Here is a 27,402-nt window from a genome sequence, read left to right as displayed (position 1 = left end):
AAAAATTATTAGACTAAAAATAAAATAATTGACCATAAGAATTAATAAATTAAAATATAAATCTTTAAAAATAAAAAATATTAAAAAAATTATAAAAATTGTAAATAAAAGCTCAACTTGTAAAAAATTATTAAATTCGTAAAATAAAAAATATCAAAATAATAATAAAATGAAAGAAAAAATTATTATAAAATTTATAAAAAATAATAAAAATAAAACAATCTTTTTAATAAAATTTTTGTTAAAATTTAAATTTTAAACAAATTAACAAATTAGTATAAGTAACCATTTCAAGAATATAACAATATTATTTTTTAATAAAAATAATACTTTTAATTTATGTTATGTGTAAAAAATTTAATACATGATAATTTATTCAATGAATAAGATCAAAAATTTTTATTTAAAGTTATTTTAAATGCTTTACGACTGCCAAAACTTTAATCAACAGTATGTTACGGTAAATTTTAGAAGATTGGATTTAACAGTGTTTGTATAATTTTCTAAAGTATTTGAGAATGTTCTAGATGGTTCTGGAACGTTTTAGAACGTCCTAAAAGGTCCCAGAATACTCTAGAAGGTTCTAGAAGACTCTGAAAGGTCATAGAATATTCTAGAAGAATGTGAATGTATATAGGAGTATGAAGAGTAGTATGGAAGAATTTAGAAGTATTTAGAAAGTTGTAGTAGGATAGATTTTTGTAATGAAGGTTCTAGATAATTAATCTGAACCGTTGATTAGATTTAATCCTAACCATTCATTAAGCAGGTGGATGACTATAAATAGGAGGTGAGAGTTAGTGTGAGTTATGTGTAAATCATTTGTAACAAATACATAAATAATAAAGTGTTATTTTCACCAAAACTTCTTTTCTCTTGTATACTTAATTTTTTTGCTAAGTACTGAGAATTATACTGACTTGATTTTAACTTAAAAGATTGAGTAAGTTCAAGTACTGACACGGTAGCATTGAAATGTATGACAAGCAGCAATATTTGACAATAATCTAAGCCTCCATAAAAATTAAGTAATCATTTTTTAACAAAACAAAAATCAAGTCACATACATAGCAAACTAGTTTAGTTCTCTATATAAATAGTACTTTCTCTCGTTGTATACGCTGTAATGAATTCAATCAAGTTTTATTCATTCAGTTTTCACTTCTCTGATTTTTCTCTGGCTTACATAGTTACATTAATACTCTTACTGTCAACACATCTCAATTTGTTCATCAAACACCAAACCTTGGATTCTTACTTTAATTCACATAAAAATACAAAATGGTTCTCCAGAAATCATCATCATCAACATCATCTATGGTGTTTAAAGTAACAAGGAAGCCAGCAGAATTAGTTGCACCAGCTGGACCCACTCCCCATGAGCTTAAGCTTCTCTCCGACATTGATGACCAACAAGCTCTACGCATCCACTATACAGTGGTTCAGATCTTTCCATATCAGGCTTCAATGGCAGGTAAAGACCCTGCCCATGTCATCAGGGAAGCGTTGTCCAAAGCACTAGTATTCTATTATCCATTTGCTGGGAGACTTAGGGAAGGTACTAGGGGAAAACTTATGGTGGATTGTACTGGAGAAGGTGTGTTGTTCATGGAAGCTGATGCAGATGTTACACTTGACCATTTTGGTGTTGATTTTCTGCCTCCATTTCCTTGCTTTGATGACCTCCTCTGCGATGTTCCATCTTCCCATGATGGAATTATTAACTCTCCGCTCCTGCTTTTTCAGGTTAATTAAATTATACACACAAGCTGGTCCTATTATTATAAAACGAAAATATTTGGTAACCAAAGAAAATCAGTCAAAAATAGGTATAATTTATTTTATTTAGCATTCATTAATTGTTACGACAATTAATAAATATTAAATAATGCAAGTTCTGACTTTTTTTTTATCTACCTAACATTATAAAATTATTTTTAGTAGTAATTAAATTGTTTTTAGTAACCATAAAAATAGCTGCTAATACTACATTTATACTTAATGAATCGATACTTATTTTATATTTTGTGGCTAAAAATTTTTAATGACAATTATAATGATTGGCAATAAAAAAATGTTTAATAGTCATAAAACTTAATAATTTATCATTGTAATAATATATAATAATAATGATAAATATATCATTACTACAAAAAACTAATTAACTAAAAAATATCATAATATTATTACCATGAAAGCTAGTTTTTTTTTAGTGTATATATTTTTGTTTGGGTTGAAAGTGAGACAAGTCAACTCATGAGCTAGTTCGAGCTTAACTCGTTAATAGATCAATAAGCTAAACTCGTGAGCTGGTGAGCCAAACTTAAACCTAAAATTGAACTCATAAATTAAATGAGTCGAGTTTGAGTTTGAATAAGTTCAACTCATTAACTCGTGAGTTGGTTCGATTATATATATATAATCTATACTTTTAATATTATATATATGCATATAAAATAGTAATATATAATTATATATATTAATGATCTTAATTATTTAAAATTTTATATTTATTTTTATATATAATTTTGATGTAGGATATAAATAAAAAATTTATAATTTATTGATAGATAAACAATATGTAAAATTGATTTTTTTTAAATTTTTTAAAAATATATAAGTTGTATAATTTATTGATATAGAATTATAGATTATGTTACTATTATTTAAGCTAGCTCGTGAGCTCAAGCCAACTTGTGAGCTTTCAGTGAAGCGAATTTGAGCTTAAGAAATATGTTCGATTATTAACGAGTCAAGTCGCGAGTCGAACTTGAGCTCGATCTAGTTTGGCTCAGGTCGATTCACTTCCAACCCTAATTTTTGTTCAAAAAATTTGATGAACTAACATTAATTCAGTCAACTATTTAAAAATTAGCCAACAATTAAAAAAATATAAATAATAAAATACCCAAAATTTAGGTATAAAAAAGTGAAACAACATAAAATAAAACTGATTTAGAGAATAGAAATTAAGATTTACAGTTTAATTTTTTAAATTTAAGAGTTTAAAATTTAGGAGGATTAAGGCTTAAGATTGAACGTGATCGAAAGTAGTGGTAGAATGACAGTAAAAAAATGTACTAGTGGTCAATTGTGGAGGAGTGGTATTGGAGTGTATAAAAAAAATTGTCAGGTTGAGAGGAAGAAAAAGAAATAAAATATAAAAAAATAATTTTAAAATAATTGAATAAATGAATTTGTTACCTGCAATTGGTGTGTTGGCTTTCTAATTAGGTTGATTTTTTTGTTTATATATGTAATATTATTTTTATTAGTCCATCGTAATTTTGAAAAGAAAAACACTCAAGGAATAATAACAGAATTTATTATTTTTTGTTAGTATTTTTAAGTTCTAAGTATTGTTTTGTTCTCTAACGTTGAGGGTCAGAATCGAAACCGTTCTCAACATAATTTTTTATTTAGAATTATCCTTAACATTTTTTTCGTATTAAAATCGTCCTTTTAATTTTTTACGGACAAAAATACCCTCCACCATCACCAGTACCTTTACCACCATCACCACCACCTCTCTTACTCCACCATCACCACCTCCCTTTCATTAAATACTAATAATCAGATTCAAGAACATCAACAATAAAACATTTAAATTCAACATTAAATTCAACAACAAAATCAATCAGAAAAATAATAAATCAAAATCAAAATCGAAAGCAGAACAAAAATAAAGCAGAAGCAAAAATAGACAGACGCAGAAGAAGAAGAAAAAGATGCATCTGGCAGCCATCTCAAGCGGCAGCGGCGTTTTTCGGCGGCGAAGGCTTGTCCATCCATCACTAGCGGCGGCGACGGAGCGTGCGCAGACTGGCGGCGCACTCTACCCTCGGATCCCTCTCTCTCCTCGGCCACCCATTGCCCGCGGATCGGCGACGGAGCGTGCACGGACCAGCTCAGCATCGGATCCCTCTCTCTCTCTCCTTCGCGTGCCGCCCTTTTCGCGTCGGGCTCCCCTTTCCAGCAACGTACTCCACGGCGGCAGAAGCATGCATGAACGGTCATCTGTTCGCAGTTCTGGCGGCGGCTCGTGGACGGACCGACAACGATGTAGGTGTCGCGATGGTGGCGGCGACGGCTATGACAGTGGCCTCCTCTCCTCCGCTGGCGCTCCCTCTCTCTTTCCCCCTCTCCTCTTTTCCTCCCCCCATCCCTCGCGTCCTTTCCCCTTCCCTTTCCCGTCTCGTTTTTTTCTTTTTTTTTAAATTTTATATTTTTTTATTAGAATATGAGTAGTTTAGTAATAAAATAAAAAATTTTATTAAAAATGACGATTTTAAAAAGAAAAAAACTTTAAGAATGATTCTAAATAAAAAATTATGTTGGAGACGGTTTCAATTTTAACTCTCAACGTTAGGGACCAAAACAATACTTATCTCTATTTTTAATTATTAATTTAATTCTTTTAATTTAATAATCTAACAACATATTTTTAATCTATATTTTTAACATTAATAACTAAATTTAAAAATAATAAATTTTGTTAGGCGTCTAATATTACTTTTTAGGGTAACAATTTTATAGTTTTATGGTATGAGAAAAATAATATTTGTAATTTGTAACGGAGATAGTGATGATATATTATATGAATGAACGGATTGGCAGGTGACACGGCTCAAATGTGGCGGCTTCATCTTTGTTATTCGTGTGAACCACACAATGTGTGATGGAAGTGGATTTATGCAATTCTTAAAAGGCATAGCAGAAATAGCTCAAGGTGCAGGAAAGCCTTCGATCCTCCCAGTGTGGTGTAGGGAGCTTCTTTGTGCCAGAGACCCTCCAAGAGTCACGTACATTCACCCTGAATACAACCAACTACCCCTTCAAGACGACAACAAAAGTGCCTCCTTCAAACCCTCCCATGCTTCCTTCTTCTTTGGCTCCAAAGAGATTGATGCAATGCGCTTCCTCCTCCCTCCTCACATTGCTCAATCTTCCAACACCTTCGATGTTCTCACTGCATGCCTCTGGCGTTGTCATACAGCTGCACTGCATTGGCAAAACCCTAATCAAGAGGTTCGCTTCATGTGTGTAGCCAATGCACGTTTTGAACCTTGCAGGTTAAAATAACTATTAAAAGAAGATTAATTTTTAATTGATTCTCTCTTCTCTTTTGCTAATACCATTATTCTTGTGACAGGCTTAATCCTCCACTACCTGAAGGGTATTATGGCAACGCTTTTGTGCTTCCTGCGGCAGTTTCCACTGTGGTGAAGCTATGCGGGCGGCCCTTGAGCTATGCATTGGAGTTGGTGAAGAAAGCAAAGAAAGAAGCAAGTGAGGAGTATGTTCACTCTACTGCTGATCTAATGGCCATTAAGGGAAGGCCTGCACTTTCCTTGACAGGGTCCTTTATAGTGTCAGACATCACAAAATCTGAGATAAGAGATGTGGATTATGGATGGGGTAAGCCTTTGTATATTGGACCAGATAAGGCTGGTATAGATGATGTTCCTGGTTTGAGCTACTTTATTCCATATACTAATTCTAAAGGAGAGTACGGGAGAGTTGTTTTAATTTGTCTGCCAGAAGAAGCAATGAAAAAGTTTGAGAAAGAGCTTCATGGAATACTTCAGATCAAAGATAAACAAAAACCTATCAAGTCAATTTCCAATCTATAGTGGATGGTTGATATGAATATCAGAATATCTGAATATGTATGCATGTCAACTAATTAGTTTTATAACTTGTCGTGTTTGGGTGTGTTATTTTTTTATATATGTACTTTTAATAAAGAATTGACAATATGTTTTAGATTGGTGCTACCCTAAGAAGCATGGATATACTTTGCTAGTTTTCATGTTTGAACACGACACTTATCGACATGCTTGAACACACTTAAATATACCATCATGTGTCAGTGTATCCAATCTTATTTTTAACATATTTTTTTAAAATAAATTTAGATATAATATATATTATTAATATCAATAACATATCAAAATATTATTACGATTTATCTAAAAAATACTTTATATTTTATATATATACGTGTCTCCTTATCTTATAAGATTTTAAAATTCGCGTGACGATGTGTCTCATATCGTGTCGTATCCCGTATCCGTATCAGTGTCCGTGCATCATAGGTGCTACCCTGAAAGTATAACTTGTAAGGCACAAATATGGCACACCCTAGTAAATTAAATCAATCAAAACTTAATACTGCATTCTAACACTCGCCATAAAAATTTAGCATTAAATTGTCCTCCTAATTAATAATTATACAAAATTAAACCATCTTCTTATTGATTAGGTTCCATTCTTCTTATATTTATTTGTACATAGCCAAAAAAATTTCTTATGTGACCTCAGAATTCGTTATAGCCCAATATCTAGGATGGCGTTGGAATCTCTACTCTGGCTAGAATGTCTCTTGAGGGCAAAATAATATCGAAATCAAACTATATCCCACCAGAATTGGTTGGGATCAGCTAATAAAATATATCTCCATAGTAAAGTGCAACACTATAAATAATAGGCGAAACCTTCACTACTCTAGGTATATGTCATGTAACCCAAAACTTAATATCATTTGAGTCCTAAACTGACTTGATTATTAGAGTCTTTTACAGTTGTGAATACCAGCCACCTCTATTTGATTGGAGGATTGAAGCTGATCTGACTGAAAGTTTCTTTCTTGACTCTGATCAATAATATAATGTCAAGGAAACTTGTATATGTAAAAAATAAATTTAGGAGTCAACTATAATATAAGCCAACTTAGTTAATTTCTTTTTATTTTTAATTTTAAAATTCAAAAAATTAGCATAGTAAAATTTTTTTTGTAACAAACCTGTTTTTCAACTAATTGACTACACTCCTAGTTGGTTCCTAGGGAAACTCATGTATAAGAACAAACATATTGGTATATATTAATATTTAATACTACAATTGAGTGCACACATAATATAATTTGCTAGCAAGGCACATATATATTGTATAGTTGATACAATCTCAATCACGATAACAAACTGTGCATTGAGCAAGAACAATTTGCAGCACCAATTTCATCTGCAATGCAGCGAGGCTGAAAAGAAGATCCATAATCCTTGAACCACCAAAAAGATCGTTTTTGAAGAAACTCAGCAACAAACAAATCCAACATTTCAATGGTAACGTGCTGCATGACCACGACGTGTGCAATGTTCCCTTTGCATGCCAAACTCCACCTACGGCTAAATTCATCGTCAAGAGGCTTCTCAAACACAACAATGTTGCTATACTCATTTAACATTGCACCAATTCTTGCCTCACGCAATCGATTATGTAAGTAACGTGCATTCCTTATGCAAGTTTGAGCTTCTTTTTGAAGCCCCAATGAACCTCTTTTAGTGATAGCATACCAAAGGAAGATTGGAGCATGTCCAGATCGGCTACCTGTGATTGTTGCATCCCTTGAACCAATGTATTCTATGTCTCTACATAATGTATTAATATATTCTTTACGAGTTATTACAACTCCGCATGGAATTGGGCATCCTAAGAATTTATGTCCAGAAACACACACACTTCCGATTGGTTTCTTGAAACTTATTTTTGGTGCCTGCATACAGCATATATGTGCAATTACCCATACATTCTTAAGATGGACAAAATCAGGAATGAGATTCATTTCATTTATTTTTGAGAAAGCCACACTCTCTTTCCTTAGATATATTTTGTAAAATTATTATAACTTGAATCAAATATATATATAAGTTATACAGTTTAGCAACAGTTAAAAAGTATTACTAAGGTAATTTAGTCACCATATATAAGTCCATAACCACCGCAACTAAAGAAATGAGAGTCTTGTTAAATATCTCACAAAAAAAACTAAATATTATTCTTTCACATGTTGATTTTATTGCTATACTAATTAACTCTCTCTGACTTAGCTTTAAACCAGTGTCAAATAATTAATTATACGATCGTGTTAGAGAAAAAAAAAAAATCAGCCAAAACATTCTAAATTTATATTATTTAATATTTATTTATTGCATAATACATTAAATAAAGTCAAATATAATAAATTTTGACAATTTTTTACTAAAAATTGTTGTTCTCCGAAATTTTTCGTTAATTATAATTATGCACGCAAATGATATAAAGATATATAATTTATAAACATTTTTATTTTAAATAAATAATTAAACTAATTTATTGATAGAATTATCCTAAGTAATTACTCCACATATGGATTACATACCATAAATTAAATAATAATAATAATAATTAAAAAATTGATTTTGGATAAATTACTTTTTTCGAGATATAATATATAATTGAAAAAAGATTAATTGACTAAATTAATATTTAATGAGTAGCATATAAATAATGTATATAATTAAGTGTAAATAATTAAGTGTAACTCACTTGTTTGACAAAGGGGAGTATGATACCAAATAGAGCTCCATCACAGTGAATGTAGAATCGATCACGACTGAAACCATTTTTTTTCAATGTTTGTATTACAAGATCAATGTCATCAACAGCTCCTTTCATTGTTGTACCTATATATATATACACACATATAATATATAGTTTATTTTTAAATTCAACACAATGCTATTAATTAGATCTTCGGGAAATTAACAATTTTTTTGTCATAAATATATTGATTTCATTTTTGTATCATTTGATAATATATCAAAGATTAAACCAAGACCTACCTATGTTAAGATTGATGATGGCTGGCTTGTCCTTGTGAGCAAGTAATGAAGCTTTTAGTTCAGCGCAATCAATTTCACCGGAGACCAAAGTTCCAACTTTGACACATTGCATTCGGTACATTCTTGCAATTTTGAATATTGAATAATGCGAATCTTGTGAAGTATATAGAATTCCATCAGGAAATTTTTCTCTCCTATATTAATTGATACATATATAGATAAATGTCAGATTAGGATACATTTAAAAAATACAAAAGAAAAATAATAAAATGAGAAATGGTTTTCCATTTACTTCTTTTAATAAATCCAGATGATTGATTTTCATATATATTCATATATTATTAAGATAAAATGAGATTTTATTAATGCTGAATTAAGTTTGGTTTTGGACTAATATAGGATGACAAATATTAATTGGGTTAAAACTTAAAAGTTTAATTATGATTTAATGTGTATTTGAATGATGCAAGTCCATTACTCATTTCACTCTCAAACAATGCTGCTTGTATATTTTTTTAATGTGTCAAGTAAATGCACAAATTCAATGCACTTAACAAAGCACTGTTCGACAAAAATAGAAGGATATACATTTACAAAGTAAAAAATGGATGTTTGTCTTTGTCATAAAAAAAGGAGAACAGTTAGAACAAAAAGGAAGCAACAACACAGTAAGGACAAAGACAGGTGTGACTCTAGCAAAGTAATAAGGACATAAAGACATCAGTAAAAGCAATATTTAGAATATGGAAGAGCAAAACATAAACTTACACAAAAGCAAAAACAGTAAAATAGCTCCTCGGACAGCAAAAATAATGAAGTAAAGGGAGAAAGAAATGCATGCCAAGGAAGAAAGTAAATGGAAGGACACTAGAGATGGTGGTCGGAATGGCTTCTCAACCAGTAGAATTAGTGGAACAAGCTGAAAAAAATACTACATGCTCTCAAAGAGAACTTCAACGGGTTGATGGTATGAGGGATTGGAAGAGGCAATGGAGAGCAAACTGAAAGAGCAAGCTAATTCCATAAGAAGTCTCGTCTCAACATTTGAAAGTAAGAAAAAAAAGAGAAAACTCAAAGCATTATATCCTCTCAATCGAGCCAAATTTTTTTCTTCTACTAGTGCTTTATTTCTGATTTTCTTTATTATAATTGTCTTGTGTCATCTTTTGTATTAAGAAAAGGCTGTATATGTGAATGAAAAAGCCATGAGGAAAAAGGCAAGAGAGATGCATGAAAGAGCCACTAAAATTTGTGTATTTGGGTTGTTGAACTAGGACTAGTTTCTCTTGCCAAGTTAGGATAGCATTTGGTGAGTTTGAATCTTTTTATGTTCTCCTTCCAAATTGAGACTGCACTTGGAAAGTTGAACTTTGGTGAAGAAAGCTTAGTGGTAGATACTAGTTAAATTAGGTTGTAATTCAATAGTATTGGTTATTGTAATCAATTGATTATAGTGAAAATTCCACAATGATTATGGTGGAGACTGAACGTAGGATTCATGGCACTTAGAATCCGAACCAAGATACATGCATGCTGGTCTCTTTCTCTTTTTCCTTTCACCGTTTTTTTTTTTTGAGTATGAGACAAAACGAAAAAATCTCCTATAAAATTAACTTTCATAAAAACAGAACTTGCAATATTTATTTTTAGCCAACTTAATTCAACTCCTTTCTCAAGTTCAATCAGTTTTATCAATTAAGTTATTCAATTATGTGTATACTAAAAATTAGTCAATTTATTTATATAAAATGCATATTACAATATAAAATTTATATTAAAAGTATATATATATATATATATATATATATATATATATATATATATAAAAGATATGATGGTTGATGTTTTGTGAATACACAAATAAAATTTAATCAGGTTATTTGTATAAAATAATATTAAAATATAAAATATGTAATAAAAATATATAGATACTGATTTGATAATTAATTTTTTGTGTATATAATATTTTTGTGTGTTAAAAGAGTAAAGTTAGAATAAATTAAATTGGTTTAGAAGAAAAGATGATTACTGCAACTTTATATAAAGCAATGCTATAGAGCGACTAATAATATTTAAAAGTATTAACTAAAAATATAATATTAAAGTATTGGACTAAAAATAATTAGGTTTTTGGTTAAAACTGTTTGCCCTCAAATATATATATATATATATATTAATTATGGTGTTTATGAATATAGGGCTATATAATTAAAAACGTTTTTAATTTAAAAAATAAAAATAAAAATTTTACTTAACTATAAAAAATATGACATTAATTTTAGCAATACTTTTTAAACATTACTAAAGTTTTTTAGACACCACAACGATAAGCATAGTAGATTGTAGCATATATATGTATAAGACTGACCCTAATAAAATGGCGTGAAGATTGCTTTCAGTTCCACCAGTGGTGACGTATCCCCAGTACTTGTTGTTTTGTATCTCCCACAAATTTGCAAACCAATCAAGCACACTAACTTCAAATGATGTTGAATTTAGGCACACGGTGCTTCCTAAAAATGGATCACCCGCATTGTTCAGGTGAAATCGTAGCAATGGTGCCAATGCATCGTAGTTGAAATTCTGATTAAGGGGGTAGCCTGCAGTAGTTGTAGTAGTTGACAAATTGTATAGATAAAAAATATATTATCCAAAATTAAAATAAGAATGAAAAGGCGGGTACCCAAGTTTCGCAAGTTAAAGTGATTGAGAGTGTGGATATAGTGATTAATCACGGCACACAAATTATTGGTATGTGGCTCCCCATTATTATTCTCCTTCTCTTCTTCTTCTTCTTTAGAGAGCATGGCATTATTGCTGCTGCTGATAGATCTTATTAGTAGAAACGGATTTGTTGTTGCATCATGAGGTGGTGGAGTCAATGCCATTCGCACCTTCTTTCCCACTTCTTGATTCGCCATCTGTTTCTGTGTGGGTAAAACAGTAGAGGGACCTCTATTTAAAGATAATCTATTGGATATATTGAGGATATTATAAATTAATAATTTAATATTATATAATAATATCATTAAATTATAAATAGTAATTCAGAGGTTACCAAATTGATGAGTAGCTATGTCAAATTTGAGAAAGAGACTGAATTGAAAATTAAAAAATACCAAATAAAATTACAATGTTAAATTTAAGTGCTAGCAAGTTTCACGAATCATTCAAAGGTTCCAACTAAAAATTCATAATTTTCAACTTCATTTATTGCATGGTTAGTTGCACCCGCCTAAAAACTTTAATCAGCACTTCAGCAGCAGCCATATTTAAATATTTAACAATAATCAAATTATTCAAAGGTTATTTTTCCAACTAATTATACATTCTTCATTTAAACTTCAATTCATTTATTGGTTGTGGCACCCGGCGGCCAAAAAACTTTAATTGGCAGCAGCAACATTTGACAAAAACCTAAGCCTTGATTAAAATTAAGTAATCATTTTTTAACAAAATAAGAATCAAGTCACATGCACAGCAAATTAGCAAATTAAACTAGACTTAACTAGTTCAGTTCTATATATAAATAGTTTCTCTCGTTGTATATGCTGTAATGAATTCAATCAAGTTTAATTCATTCAGTTTCTCTGATCTTACATTAATACTCTTACCATCAACACATCTTAGTTGATTCATCAAACACCAATTATTTTCTAAAAATTGGGATACAAATGAATGGTTCAGGACAATTTCATTTATCACAAACTAAATATATTATTCTGTTATCCATAATTGGTATGGGAGGACAAGTCCAAAGCCTACTCCTATGATTTCTTCTCTTTATTTGATGTCTAAAGGTTTAAAAAATCCGAAGATCCAAAGTTCTATAGGACTGCGGTTGGATCATTACAGTACTTCACTATCAATCGCCCTAAATTATCCTTTGCAGTGAGCAAGGGAAGTCAATTCATACATTGTCCCTTATTATTCACTAGAAGGCTATTGAAAAGGTGTTGAGCTATCTTCAAGGGACAAAAGAGTATGGGTTGCAGCTTCACAAATATGAGATCACCAGATTGTTTGCCTTCTCTGATTCAGATTGGGCAATGAATCTCGAGATAGAAGGTCAGTTTCAGTTTCAGGCTTTTGTTTATACCTTGGGTCTAATCTTATCTCTTAATCTTGTAGAAAACAAGCTACTAATATAAGCTACTAGCTTTCATAGAGACAGAATTTAGGAGCCTTACATCATGTGAAGCTGAGCTTGTCTGGTTGAAGAACTTGCTTGGAGAGCTGAAAATTCCTACAAACACAGCACCAACTATATTTTATGACATGAGTACAATGTTGTTAATGGCTAATCGTATTCTACATTACACGACTAAACATTTTCAGTTTGAAGTGCAATTGATCAGAAACAAGCTGAATAATCAAGCTCTACATATTGTACATATACCTGGAGTTGATCAAATTGCATACATATTTACTAAACCTTCGTATTTTACATCATTTGAGAGACTTAGAAGCAAACTTCGAGTTGAGCTAACGCACTCTTCTATTTTGAAGAGGGGTGTTAAGGAGAGTAAAAGTAAAGAAGACAATTCTTTTAGATAAACCACTATTAGCTGATGAGAGTTAGGTAGATATGATTGTTTAACTATTTGTGGTTAGTAGTTGGTTAACTTATTGACCAAGTCTCTGTACTATTGCTATATATAGGTAGTGCATGGTTCATTCTGTTACTAGCAAATTTACATCTAATAGCTCATATATTCAATTCATGTATATCACTACTTCCCTGTTCTCTATTACTAGTTCCTGATCTATCATTTCCTTTTTTGTTTTCTTGTAATCTTCACAAAACCTCTTCAAAAACCTTTCAAGCTGAACCCTTAGATGCACTGACTCTGTACCCAGTTGATCCTACTTAACCTACCCACAGTGTGTGTATATATTGTTTCTTTAACTTTTTGTTGAATTAAATCGTTATTATTTGCTTGAATATGTATCTACTCCCTGTTTTTGTTCCACATATAGTATTTGAACTAGTATTTTTACCCATAATAATATTATGGAAATATAATTTTTTTAAAATTACAATCTATTTTGTTCTGACAATATAGATTATGCAGAGCACAAAAGATTTATAAAATCAAACTACTTTTACAAAAAAAGTCGTAAGTTGATAAAAGTCTCTAGCTAAAAAGACCAAGATATCTGTAGATAAAAAATCAAATAATAAGATTTTTAGTTATTATTTTTATATAAAAAAGTCTAATTTTTTATTAATAATTAATTTTAACATTTGTTATCTAAAATTTAAAACAATTTAATGTGTATACTTTTACATTTAATTAGGTGTTAACTGTTAAATTTGTTGCAGAAATAGAAATAATTAATTTTTATATTTACTATTTAAAAATAATATTTTTTCTCTCTATGTATATAAAAATATAATTAGATATTACCATAAAAAATTATACTGATAGTTATAAAATTAACTTAAAATTAATTTTTTTAAAACAATTGAATCTTGATTCTAACTTTTAATTATAATATTTTCTTCAAATGATATGTAATAAATATTTGAAAGAAGAAAAATAAAAAATATAAATAAAAAAGATAAGTAGTGAAAATATAAAACTAAATAAAAAACTAAAAAATTATGTATATAATAACAATAATAATATTTTTTATTTAAATTATATTATTTTGTTAATTTTGTTTTTTTAGAAGAGAAAGATAGAAAAAATAGAGAATGAGAGAAAAGAGAGAGAAAGATAAAGATGAAAATGCGAGTGAGAGTGAGAGTTTGTTAATTTTAAAAGAAAATTTTTTATTTTAATTGTAAAAAAATATCAGATGACATATTTTGATTTATCAAATTACTAATATAAAACATAAATTATATATGAGTAAAAATAGTAGAGAGAAACAGAAAAATAGAGAGAGATAGATAAGAGAATTTAGGAAGGGAGTTTATTAATTTTGAAAAAAAATATTTTCTCTCAATTTTAATAAAAGAGTATCATGTGAGATGTGACACATTTGATCGTTAAATTAGATAGTAATATATAATACATAATACATGTATATTTCAATTTCAATTTTAATATTTCAATTTTAATTTTAACACAATTAAAGAATGTCATGTTGCACACTTTGATTATCAAATTAGTAATTAGTTATTGACATTGATAATGATATATAAAATAGATAGATTGATTGAAGGAATGAGAGAAATAGAGAAAGGAAGAAGGAGGAGGGGAGAAATCTTTAATTTTAGAGGAAAAGATTTGATTTCAATTGCAATGAAAGAGTGACATGTGGCACATTTTGGTTGTAGAATTAGTAAGGAGGAGGGAAGAATTCTTTAATGGAAAAGCCTAGGGTCTAGTAACTTTATTAAATTTTGGCCAGGATGTAACCAGCGAAAGAAAAATGAGTAATCCTACCCCATTGGATCGGATGAAATCTCACACCATTAAAAACATCATTGATGGCTATTTGATAGCTACAAATCACAAAAGTTGCTATCCCTTAACACTCATCTTCTTTAATTTGGAGGAAAGGATTTAGTTTCAATTCTAATGAGAGAGTGACATGTGGCATATTTTAATTGTAAAATTAGTAAGGAGAGGAGCATTTTTTAATTTTGGAGGAAAAGATTTGATTCCAATTACAATGAGAAAGTGACATGTGGCACATTTTAATTGTAAAATTAGTAAAGAGGAGATGGTAATTCTTTAATTTTAAAAGAAAAGATTTGATTTCAATTATAATGAGAAAATAACATGTGGTATATATTTTAATTGTAAAATTAATAAGGAGAAGAGGAGAATTTTTTAATTTTGGAGAGAATGATTTAATTCCAATTACAATAAAAAAATAATATGTGGTATATTTTTGTTGTAAAATTAGAAATATATAATAGATATTTTATTTCTAAATCTCCTTACACTGCTTTTTGTTTTAATTTAATTTAATTTTGTTATTTCTAATTAAAAGACTGGATCGGATTGATTCTTCCAAAAGTTTAGTAGCCCAGTCAATCCAAAGAATTAAGCTCAAATTAAAACTCAAAATTAACTAAATCTGATCTAATTTCATTGGATAAAATTGTTCAAAGTAAAAAAGAAAAATATAATAAATATAAAGAGAAGATACAATAACTAATACACATTTTTGTTGAGAGCATAATAAAAAAGCATGGCCAAATAAATATTGTTAGGAATAAGAGAGTAATCTGAAATAGTGTATTATTCAGGTTGAGAAAAAGTATAATGTACAAGAGATATATATAGTTGCTAGTAGAATCAAAGTAATAAAAGTATAGAATCCTACAATTAATACACAGATATGCTATATAAATACAAATGATACTAATTGATCTAATTTGATTTTAATAATTCTCTTAACATCCCCCTTCAAACTCAAGTGGGAGTTAAGGATACCATCTTGAATTTGGATAATGGAGTCCGGAAACGAGTCGGATGATGAGCCTTCGTAAAGATATCAGCAGTTTGATCTAGTGTTCCAACAGCGACGAGACGAACAGCACCAATAAGGATACGTTGCCGAACAAAGTGACAATCATTTTCAATGTGTTTGGTGCATTCATAAACACATCATTATGGGCAATCTGAATAGCACTGTGGTTGTCATAAAAAATATCAATTGGGGATGATTGAGAAGCACCCAAGTCTTCGAGAAGCCAATGAATCAAGATAACTTCAGCAGTGGTGTCAGCGAAAGCACGGTATTCAACTTCTGTGCTTGATCGAGTAGTGAATCTTTGCTTCTTAGCTCACCAAGAGATAAGAGAGTAGTCAAGAAACAAACAATAACCAGTAGTAGAACGACGATCAGTGGGATCATGATAAACCACTATTTTATGGTTTATCTTGTGCTAAATTGTGTGGTCTTTATCAATCCTTTGCACACTTATTCATACAATTTGCATGATTTTAAAAATCCTTCCCAATTTTGTTTTATGGTTGAAAACCTGCTTCCTAAGCCCTTAAATTCTGTATTTTTAATTTTTATTTTTACCATTCGACGCCGTGATCTGTGTGTTAAGTGTTTTCAGGCTTTACAGGGCAGGAATGACTAAGAGGATAGAAAGAAAATTGGCAAAAATAGAAGGAACACAAGAAACTAAGGAGATGACTAGCGAGAATCGATGCGCACGGATGGCTCAGGCGTGCGCAAATTGGCGTATTCCATAGTGACGCGGACGCGTACCAGATGCGTACGCGTGACACGCACAGAGGACCATTGACGCGCATGCGTACCTGACGCGTACGCGTGACATGCACCACGTGCAGAAATTACTGAAGACGTTGGGGGCGATTTTGGGCTGAGTTTGGACCTAGTTTTCAGCCCAGAAACACATACTAGAGCCAGGGGACAACAGGGACTCAAGGGACATTCACACATTCTCATTCATTAGTTTTAGTTTTAGTTTTTGAATCTTAAAATGAGAATTTACCCCTTCTCTAGGGTTCTTCATATTCGTAGATTTCCTAGTTTCATGCTTTTGGATTGGATATTGAGAAGAGTTACTACCTCCGTTGAAGTCCCTATCATTATAGTTTGTTTTCTATTTTCTTACTCTTTTAATTCTCATTTACTTTGTTTAGAGTTACATAAGGATATCTTTGATTTTGGAATTTATTAATGCAAGGAGTACTTTTCTATTTAATTTCCATATTTTCTTAATTATCTTAATTCAATTTTAATTACCATGTCTTCTTTCTACTCCCTTTACATGCATGCGAAAATGGAATCCATGTCAATGGAGTAGGCTCTCAACTTGATTTTGGAGTTGATTAATAGGAGACCCTTGAGTTGGAATACTCAAGAGTTAATTTGAAATTGGACGTTGTTGGCTGGCTCTCTAGTCACTAACGCTAATCCTTCCCAAGGGAGAGGATTAGTACTTGTGAATAAGAATTGGCTCAATTACTTGACTTTTCTTTATTCGGTAAGGGTTAATTAAGTAAAAACAACAACCTCTTACTATTACTCTTGGAAATTTCCAACAAGGATAGAACTTCCCATTAATATTCTTCGAGTCAAGGCTTTTATTTTAATTACATCAAATTCTTTTCTTAATTTCCGCTGCTTTAATTTACAATCATTTATTTGCCCATTTCCCAAACTCTAAATTTTTGAGAAAACTCCTGACCAATAAATTGCACTCTCATAGCAACTCCTTGGGAGACGACTTGAGAATTCTACTCCCAGTATTTTATTCTAAATTTGTGACAACCCTTTTTAAATTGATACGCAAAATTTTCAACGGTTAAGAACTGTACTTGCAACGTTATTTCCGATATAAATTCTTAATCGGTAATTTTTCGTACGTCAATTTTTGGCGCCGTTGCTGGAGAGTTGCAACAGTGTGCTAAATTATTGGTTGGTGTACATATTTTTATATTTACATATTTGCATATTTTATTTTCTTTATTATTATCATGAGTTGTATGTTTCTTTCATTGAATGACGCGTTCACTATCTGATCCGAGCTTAGTCGCGTTTGATAAAAAATTACGTGAAATAGTTCTTTCAATTTCTGGATCAAACGCGACTAAGCTCGGATCAGGTAGTGAACGCGTCATTTAATGAAAGAAACATACAACTCATGATAATAATAAAGAAAATAAAATATGCAAATATGTAAATATAAAAATATGTACACCAACCAATAATTTAGCACACTGTTGCAACTCCCCAGCAATAGTGCAAAAAATTGACGTGCAGAAAATTACCGATTAAGAATTTATATCGGAAATAACGTTGCAAGTATAGTTCTTAACTGATAAAAATTCCGCGTATCAATTTAAAAAAAGTTGTCACAAATTTAGAATAAAATACTGGGAGTAGAATTCCCAGGTCGTCTCCCAACGAGTTGCTATGAGAGTGCAATTTATTGGTCAGGAGTTTTCTCAGAAATTTGGAGTTTGGGAAATGGGCAAATAAATGATTATAAATGATTTTAAATTAAAGCAACATCAGGTACGCGTCCGCATCGCTATGGAATGCGCCAATTTGCGTGCACGCATGAGCCATGCGTGCACGCATGAGCCATGCGTGCGCGTCGATTTTCGCTGGTCAGCTCCTTAGTTTCTTGTGTTCCTTCCATTTTTGCCAGCTTCCTTTCCATCCTCTAAGCCATTCCTGCCATGTAAAGCCTAAAAACATTTAACACACGGATCACAGCGTCGAATGGTAAAAAGAAAAATTAAAAATACAGAATTTAAGGGTTTAGGATGCAGGTTTTCAACCATAGAACAAAATTGGGAAGGATTTGTAAAATCATGCAAATCGTATGAATAAGTGTGCAAAGGGTTGATAAAGACCACGCAATTTAGCACAAGATAAACCATAAAATAGTAGTTTATCAATCTCTCCACACTTAAACATTAGCATGCCCTCATGCTAAGCTCAAGGAGACCAAAAGAATGAATGGGGAAAAGCAAGACTCATGCAATGCAACCTATGTAAATGAATGCATCTACATGCCGAGATGTTTCTACCTATTTGGTTAAAAGTAAACAAGTCCTCTAAGACAAACATAAATCAGATTCTACTAATTCAAATCACACAATAAGAAGTAAGTAAACTTGTAAGAAGATAGCTCATGAAAGCCGAGAATATAGAATCAAGCATTGAACCCTCACTGGAAAGGTATATGCACTCTAGTCACTTAGGTGTGTAGGGTTAATCCACTCTAGTCTCCTCTAGTCATGCTTTCTAAAACTTTGCTCTTCATCTAACCAATCAACAAATATCTAGTGTACGCATGCAAATATCATGAGGTCTTTCCGGGGTTGTAATGGGGCTAAGGTAAGGGTGAGGATATATGTATGACCAAGTGAGCTATAAATTGAATCTTTGACTAACGTAAATTCTCACCTAACACACACATACACTCTATATAATTCTAAATTCATGCCTAGCTTCCCGTAATCTCACTTTTGCATATTTCACATGCTCATGTATCAAATTTTCTTTAATTTCATCACATATGCATTGATTTTTCTATTGCACTTAACAATGGAGTAATTTTTGTCCCTTATTTATTTATTTATTTATTAATTTTTTTTTATAAAAGCATAATGGATCAATGCCTATGGTTTTTATAATTTCACATGAGTAGAGTAGCACCCAAATTCTCAAAATTTGTCAATAAAAACAGAACACATCCTTACTAACCCAAGTTCCCACATTTTCCCACACTTAATTGATACACAATCTCAATCTTAAGCTAACCAAAGATTCAATTAGGGTAATTACTTGTTTTTCTTCTTAAGGCTAGTGGTGTGGTAACATAAAGAACAGATGGGGGTCAAAAGGCTCAAAGTGGCAAACAAAGGCAGATGAAATGGTAGGCTATTTGGGATAAATGAGCTAATAACAAATGATGGCCTCAGTCATATGTATGCATGAATATACACTAAACAATGGACATATAGAATGGAACAAACCATAGATTACAATCATAGAGGAGAGAAAACACACAAGAATAAAAAATCATGGTTAAATAATGTAACCATATAATTAAGCTCAAAATCTCACCGGTTGTCTGTTCTTAGCTATCGACCATGTTCCAAATTACAGTCTTCAAACAAGTTTAACACAAATTTTCAGTTTGAATTAGTGAAATGCTCTAAAATAGGATCTTGAAAAGAAACTCATTCATTCAACCAAGTAGAACATACATGCAAATAGTTATTATCATGCAATCTATCCTATCTAACAAAAGAAAAATAACATATTGGTGTTAGGAGAGAGAGAGAAATTACCTCCGGAAGTCAGGTACTGACCTCCCCATACTTAAGTCTTGGCACGGTCCTTCGTGCCATCAATAAGGAGCAAGGTGGGGCTGGTAGCATCACCTCCGCAGTCGGGCTCGTCATGGATCCCAGTGCTGGTAGGTGAAGTGGAGTCCGGGGTATCCTTCTCCTCTGGAGGCGGGTGAGTACTAACAATGATTTCCTTCAGATAGGTGTATGGCGCTTGTTGCGGCGCTCCAATTGCTCCATCTGCCGATCCTGCCGGTCTAACCTCTGAAGAATCTGAAGGAACATCTGAGTAGGGGATGGTGTATGAGGTGTAGGTGATAGCGGGGCGGAAGTAGGAGGAATGTCTACAGATAGGCTGGGAGGTCGGCTAGCAGAGGGTACTGGGGGTCTGATATACTTCCCATGCGGGACATACTGATCAGCAATTGGGATCATGACTTTGGTGTCCCCAGCCCTATATGCAACTCCAACTGCAGAGATAAGATCCAAAACCAGTGCGGGAAAGGGTAGGTTGCCCCGCAATCTAGACGTGCCCCATGGCCTGTCGAATGTCTCTTGGTAAATTGAGAGGCTGCTCTATGAGAGTGCACCAAATGAGGACAGCCATGTCCGCAGTGAAGGTGGACTCATGAGTGCTCGGAAAGACATAGTGGGATATAATCTGTGCCCACACGTGAGCCTCCAAGGTAAGTGCAGGAGCTGAGATGCTCTTAGGTCGAGTCCAATGCTGTCCATAGATCCAAGTGCTGCCAGGTTGTGCTATTACGCCAAGGATGCTATCCCAGTCAAACTGGTATATCTGGCGCTTGAGGGAGGCCTCTTGATAGGCGTCCATCCCCTCAGGGCCAGGTGGAAGATTCAATGCTCTCTGAATGGCCCCTTCAGAGACAGGTACTTACTTTTGACGAGCATAGACAGACTGCAGGGTTGGAAAGTGAAAGTTGGAGTAGAATTCAACTACCCATGATAAATTGGCCTCCCGCGGCTGCCTCCTCAAGAATCCCCACTGTCTCCTTTCAATGTGGGGTTCCACCAAATCAATAAGGTGTGTTGGAAGAACGAGTAAATGCTCATTATTATAATTTCGCTCAGCCAGGATGGGGAACATTCGCTCACAGTAACGGTTAGTGAACCGTGCAGAGTTCTGCGCAGAAAACGCCTTATCCGCCTCATCAACTTTGATTGTCCATTTTACCCGCTTCATGGGCGGCTTAATGCTTGTAGTGGGTTGCGCCTTGGCCGCCACTCTTTTAGTGCCTTTCCTTGCCGGTGTCTTATCAGTAGCTTTCCCCTTTCCTTTCTGGGTACCCATCCTAAAGAAGAAAGAAAAAGGAAAAAGATTAAATATAGATAGCGAAAAACCCGGAAGGAAGAAATTTCAAGTGATGATAAATGTCTAAGAAAAAAAACAATGTCTTGAGGGCATGGTAGCTACAACATGCATATGGGACAGCAATTAAGATTATGAGGGCATATGAGAAGAACTAGATGCAAGAGAGGTTATGGCATGCAAGGAAGAAGCATGAGAAGCATAGATCAAGCATCAAGTTCAATAATAAGTATCACATGGAAGAAAATAATAAGCATTGGTATGATGAAAATTGTGAAAGATATGCTCAATACATGTGGATTGCAAGAGTTGTGAAAAAGGGCATCAAAGTAGTAAGAATATGATAGAAAATAATTCAAAATACCATGTTGGCTTTTTTACAAACACTTGGTGTTCAAGTTAAAATAGGAATAAAAATAAGTAATCCAAGTATATATGGGATCCATAATAAAATATCAATTGTCAAATAACACCTCATGATATCCACAAACTCAAATATAATAAAATAACATCCAAATAAAACTCCAATACCAACATAAAAATGCAAGAGAAAAGCATGAAAAAGAAACTATAAAGAATTAAGCTAAAAGAAAATTTAGAAGAGAAGAGAACAAGAATTAAATGCAATAAAAGAAAGAAGAATGAAAGAGGAGAGAAGAGGAAGAAAAGAAACCTCAAGAAGAAGATGGAGAGAGAGAGAGAGAGAGAGAGAGGAAAGAAGTAAGAAGAAAGGAAGAAGGAAGAAGAAAGAAGGAAGAAGAAAGAAGGAAAAAGAATTAAGATTTAGGTGGGGTTTAAAATCTGGGTGGCGTACTAGGTAATTGAGGCGGCGCAAGTGACGCGTATGCAAACAGCACGTGGACGTGTAGGTTGCTTAGGAAAGAAGGGACGCGTAAGCGTCCAGCGCGCGTACGCGTTCCTCTAGTTATGCAAGTTGCACGAGGCCGCACAACTTTCTGGTCATTCTGGGTTGGGGGCCAAAATTTCATACGACGCGTGAATGGTCATGCGTTAAAAGGGACGCACACGCGTCAGGGACGCGTACGCGTGAGTTAATTTGTGCCACTACAGTACTAGACCCAGACTAGCACAACTCTCGGGTCAAACATGGTTGTACGCAGATTTCTGCATCCACGCGGACGCGCTATAGACACGTACGCGTGGGTTGCTAGAATCGTAAAGCGACGCTTACGCGGTAGGTACGCATTTGCATGGGCTATATGGTGCCTAAAGCACGCGTCCAGCACAGCTCCTACTGAACTCTCTGTCTAATGTGAAGGTGTCGTGCATTCACGCATGACGCATGCACGTCATAGACGCTTGCGCGTCGGATACCTCTCTTTTTTATGCAGAATGTAGGTGACAATGCAGAATAAATGAATGAACACTAATAAAAAGAAAATAAAATAAAACTAAGAATGAAAAGGAACAATCATACCATGGTGGGTTGTCTCCCATGGTGGGTTGTCTCCCACCTAGCACTTTTTTTTAACGTCCGTAAGTTGGACGGTCCACAGGCTCAGTCTACTTTTGTTGGTGGATCCTCCAAGAGGAGGATTTCCAGCTCCTTGTTATCCTTCATCTTCTCACCATGGTAGAGCTTCAAGTGGTGATCGTTGACCTTGAGGATATTGGGGCTTGAAGGGTGACTCAAGTGGAAGACGCCGTATGTATGGCTCAGCCTTTTCCACTATGTAGGGGCCTTCCCACCTTGATTTCAGCTTGCCTGGCATGAGTTTCAACTTGGAGTTGTAAAGGAGAACCAACTCCCCAGGTCTGAACTCCCTTCACTTGATATTCTTGTCATGCACAACCCTCACCTTCTCTTTGTTTAGCCTGGAGTTCTCATAAGCTTCTAGGCGAAGGCACTCCAATACTTGTAGTTGCAGCTTCCGCTCAGCCCCCGCTTTCTCGAGTCCCATTTACATTCCTGCACTGCCCAGAAAGCCTTGTGCTCCACCTCCACTGGGAGGTGACAAGCCTTTCCGTAGACTAGGTGGAAGGGACTCATTCCAATTAGTGTCTTGTAGCAGTCCGATATGCCCAAAGCGCATTTGCGATCCTGGTGCTCCAGTATTTTCTATGAGGCTTGACGACCTTCTCTAGGATACACTTTATCTCTCTGTTTGACACCTTGACTTGTCCATTGGTCTGTGGGTGGTAAGCTGTGGCCACCTTGTGAACGATCCCATGTTTCTTCAGCAGACCTGTTAATCTCCCGTTACAGAAGTGAGTGCCTTGATCACTCACGATTGCTCGTGGTGATCCAAAGTGACAGATAATATTATTTCGAACAAAGGAGACAACAGTGCTAGCATCATCAGTATGGGTAGGAATTGCTTCCATCCATTTAGAAACATAATCTACAGCTAACAGTACATATAAGAAACCATGAGAGTTCATAAATAGACCCATGAAGTCAATGCCCCAAACATAAAAAATTTCACAGAACAACATAAGTTGTTAGGGCATTTCATCCCTCTTGGATATATTTCCGAGCCTCTGGCATAGGGAGCACGATTCATAGAAAGTAGCGGCATCCTTAAATAGTGTGGGCCACTAGAATCCACAGTCCAGAATTTTTCTAGCCGTCCTTTGAGGACCAAAATGTCTACCACTCCCTGAAGAGTGGCAGGCCTCTAAAATTGACTAAAATTCTGATTGTGGCACACACCTTCTAATTATCTGGTCAGCACCACATCTCCATAAATATGGATCATCCCATATATAATATTTGGACTCACTTTTAAGCTTGTCCCATTGATGCTTAGTAAAATTAGGAGGGAAGGTACGACTGACCAAATAATTAGCTATAGGTGCGTACCAAGGAACTACCTCAGATATTGCGTTCAAGCAATCAAATGGAAAAGAATCATTGATAGGAGTGGAGTCATTCTTAATGTGTTCAAGGCGACTCAAGTGGTCCGCCACTAAATTCTGGGAACCACTCCTATCTTTGATTTCTAAATCAAATTCTTGCAGCAACAATATCTAACGTATGAGCCTTGGTTTGGACTCTTTCTTAGCTAATAAATATATTAGAGTCGTATGGTCTGAGTATACTACCACCTTAGTACCAAGTAAGTAGGCTCAGAATTTATCCAGAGGAAAAACAATAGCCAGAAGCTCTTTTTCAGTGGTAGTATAATTAGACTGATCGAAGTCTAAGGTCTTAGATGCATAAGCAATTGTAAAAGGGTCCTTACCATCGCGCTGAGCCAGCGCCGCTCCTACTGCATGGTTGGAGGCGTCACACATTATCTCAAATGGCTGGCTCCAGTCTGGTCCTTTCACAATAGGGGCTCGGGTCAATGGGGTCTTCAGCTTATCGAATGCTTCCATGTAGTCTGCACTCAGCTCAAACTCAACATCCTTCTGCAGCGGTCGGAATAAAGGCAGTGCTACCTTACTGAAGTCCTTGATAAATCGCCGGTAGAAACCCGCATGACCAAGAAACGAATGGACTTCCCTCACGAAGGAGGGGTAAGGTAAACCAGAAATAACATCTACCTTTGCTGGATCAACTGAAATACCAGTATTAGAAACAACATGTCCTAAAACAATACCTTGTTGTACCATGAGATGATATTTTAAAAAATTCAATACAAGGTTTGAACTACCACACCTGTCTAATACTCTAGCTAAAATATCCAAGCAAAGGTTAAACGAATCACCATACACACTAAAGTCATCCATTAAAACTTCCATACAGGTCTCAAGAAGATTTGAGAAAATGCTCATCATACATATTTGGAACGTCGCCGATGCATTACATAAGCCAAAAGGCATTCTCTTATATGCATACATTCCAAAGGGACATCTAAAAGTAGTTTTCTCCTAATCTTTAGGAGCTATATGAATTTGAAAATAGCCAGTGTAATGATGAGCGGATAATTTATACACTTTTTGGCATTGTTTTTACATAGTTTCTAATATGTTTTAGTTACTTTTTAGTATATTTTTATTATTTTTATGCAAAAATCACATTTCTGGACTTTACTATGAGTTTGTGTGTTTTTCTATGATTTCAGGTATTTTTTGGCTAAAATTGAGGGACCTGAGCAAAAATCTGATTCAGAGGCTGAGAAAAGACTGAAGATGTTGTTGGACTCTGACCTCCCTACACTCAAAGTAGATTTTCTGGAGCTATAGAAGCCTAATTGGAGCGCTCTCAATTGAGTTGGAAAGTAGATATCTTGGGCTTTCCGGCAATGTATAATGGTCCATACTTTTTCCGAGATTTGATGGCCCAAATTGGCGTCAAAACGCCGGTCAGAGACCCTTTTCTGGCGTAAAACGCCAGAACTGGCACCCAAGCTGGAGTTAAACGCCCAAACTGGCACCAAAACTGGCGTTTAAACTCCAAGAAAAGCCTATGCACATGAAAGCTTCAATGCTCAGCCCAAACACACACCAAGTGGGCCCCGAAAGTGTATTTCTGCACTATCTACACTTAGTTACTCATTTTCTGTAAACCTAGTTTGCTAGTTTAGTATAAATAGGACTTTTACTATTGTATTAATATCTTTAGATCATTTTTGAGACTATCTTTGGATCACTTTTGATCACTTGATCACGTTTTGGGGGCTAGCCATTTGGCCATGCCTGGACCTTCATCACTTATGTATTTTCAATGGTGGAGTTTCTACACCTCATAGATTAAGGTGTGGAGCTCTACTGTTCCTCATGAATTAATGCAAAGTACTATTGTTTTTCTATTCAATTCATGCTTATTTTTGTTCTAAGATATTCACTCGTACTTCAACCTGATGGATGTGATGATCCGTGACACTCATCATCATCCTCCCTTATGAACGCGTGCCTAACAACCACTTCCGTTCTATATGCGAGAGCTTGAGTGTGTATCTCTTGGCCTCCTGGTTCACGACGCATGGTTGCCTCTCCTGACAATAGAGCCTTCCATTCTGTGAGATAAGAGTCTTCGTGGTATAAGCTAGAATCAATTGGCAGCATTCTTGAGATCTGAAAAGTCTAAACCTTGTCTATGGTATTTCGAGTAGGATCTGAGATGGGATGGCTGTGACGAGCTTTAAACTCGTGACTGTTGGGCGCAGTGATAGTGTACAAAAGGATTGATGGATCTTATTCCGATACGATCGAGAACCGACAGCTGATTAGGCATGCGGGAAATCGTAGCGGACATGTTTTCACTGAGAGGACGGATGGTAGCCATTGACAACGGTGATCCACCAACATACAACTTGCCATGGAAGGGAGTACGCATGATTGGATGAGGATAATAGGAAAGTAGAAGCTCAGAGGGAACAAAACATCTCCATACGCTTATCTGAAATTCCCACTAATGAATTGCATAAGTATATCTATCATATTTTATGTTTTATTTCTCTTTTAATCATCAAAACCTCATAACCATTTGAATCTGCCTGACTGAGATTTACACGATGACCATAGCTTGCTTCAAGCCGACAATCTCCGTGGGATCAACCCTTGCTCACGTAAGGTATTACTTGGACAACCTAGTGCACTTGCTGGTTAGTGGCACCGGAGTTGTGAAAAGTGTGAATCACAATTCCGTGCAACAAGTTTTTGGCGCCGTTGCCGGGGATTGTTCGAGTTTGGACAACTGACGGTTCATCTTGTTGCTTAGATTAGGTAATTTTCTTTTTTTATTTAT

The 27,402-nt window shown here is 34.1% G+C and overlaps 2 protein-coding genes across 3 annotated transcripts; one reads left to right on the top strand and one right to left on the bottom strand.

Moving 5' to 3' along the window:
* The first annotated feature begins 1,281 nt into the window (after positions 1-1,281).
* On the top strand, positions 1,282-5,633 carry LOC130981058 (13-hydroxylupanine O-tigloyltransferase-like). The gene is made up of 3 exons (XM_057904697.1): positions 1,282-1,746; positions 4,618-5,072; positions 5,153-5,633. Exons 1-3 carry the CDS (start codon positions 1,282-1,284, stop codon positions 5,631-5,633), a joined length of 1,401 nt encoding a protein of 466 aa, XP_057760680.1.
* Positions 5,634-6,927: 1,294 nt separating this feature from the next.
* LOC130983164 (serine decarboxylase 1-like) lies at positions 6,928-13,146 on the bottom strand. 2 transcript variants are annotated; one of them, XM_057907351.1, is made up of 7 exons: positions 13,063-13,146; positions 12,854-12,927; positions 11,347-11,590; positions 11,032-11,263; positions 8,664-8,857; positions 8,368-8,504; positions 6,928-7,555 (listed from the first exon to the last, which is right to left on the bottom strand). In XM_057907351.1, the coding sequence occupies exons 3-7, from the start codon at positions 11,582-11,584 to the stop codon at positions 6,971-6,973; spliced, it is 1,386 nt and encodes a 461-aa protein (XP_057763334.1). In that variant the 5' UTR covers positions 11,585-11,590; positions 12,854-12,927; positions 13,063-13,146; the 3' UTR covers positions 6,928-6,970. The 2 variants fall into 2 exon arrangements, with proteins under 2 accessions (XP_057763334.1, XP_057763333.1); XM_057907350.1 differs by having other exon boundaries at positions 12,854-12,909; positions 13,063-13,111.
* Positions 13,147-27,402: the final 14,256 nt, after the last annotated feature.

Source organism: Arachis stenosperma, chromosome 5 (genome assembly GCF_014773155.1).
Source record: "Arachis stenosperma cultivar V10309 chromosome 5, arast.V10309.gnm1.PFL2, whole genome shotgun sequence".
In the NCBI taxonomy this organism is placed as follows: domain Eukaryota; kingdom Viridiplantae; phylum Streptophyta; class Magnoliopsida; order Fabales; family Fabaceae; genus Arachis; species Arachis stenosperma.
This window is presented reverse-complemented; position numbering and strand designations above follow the sequence as displayed.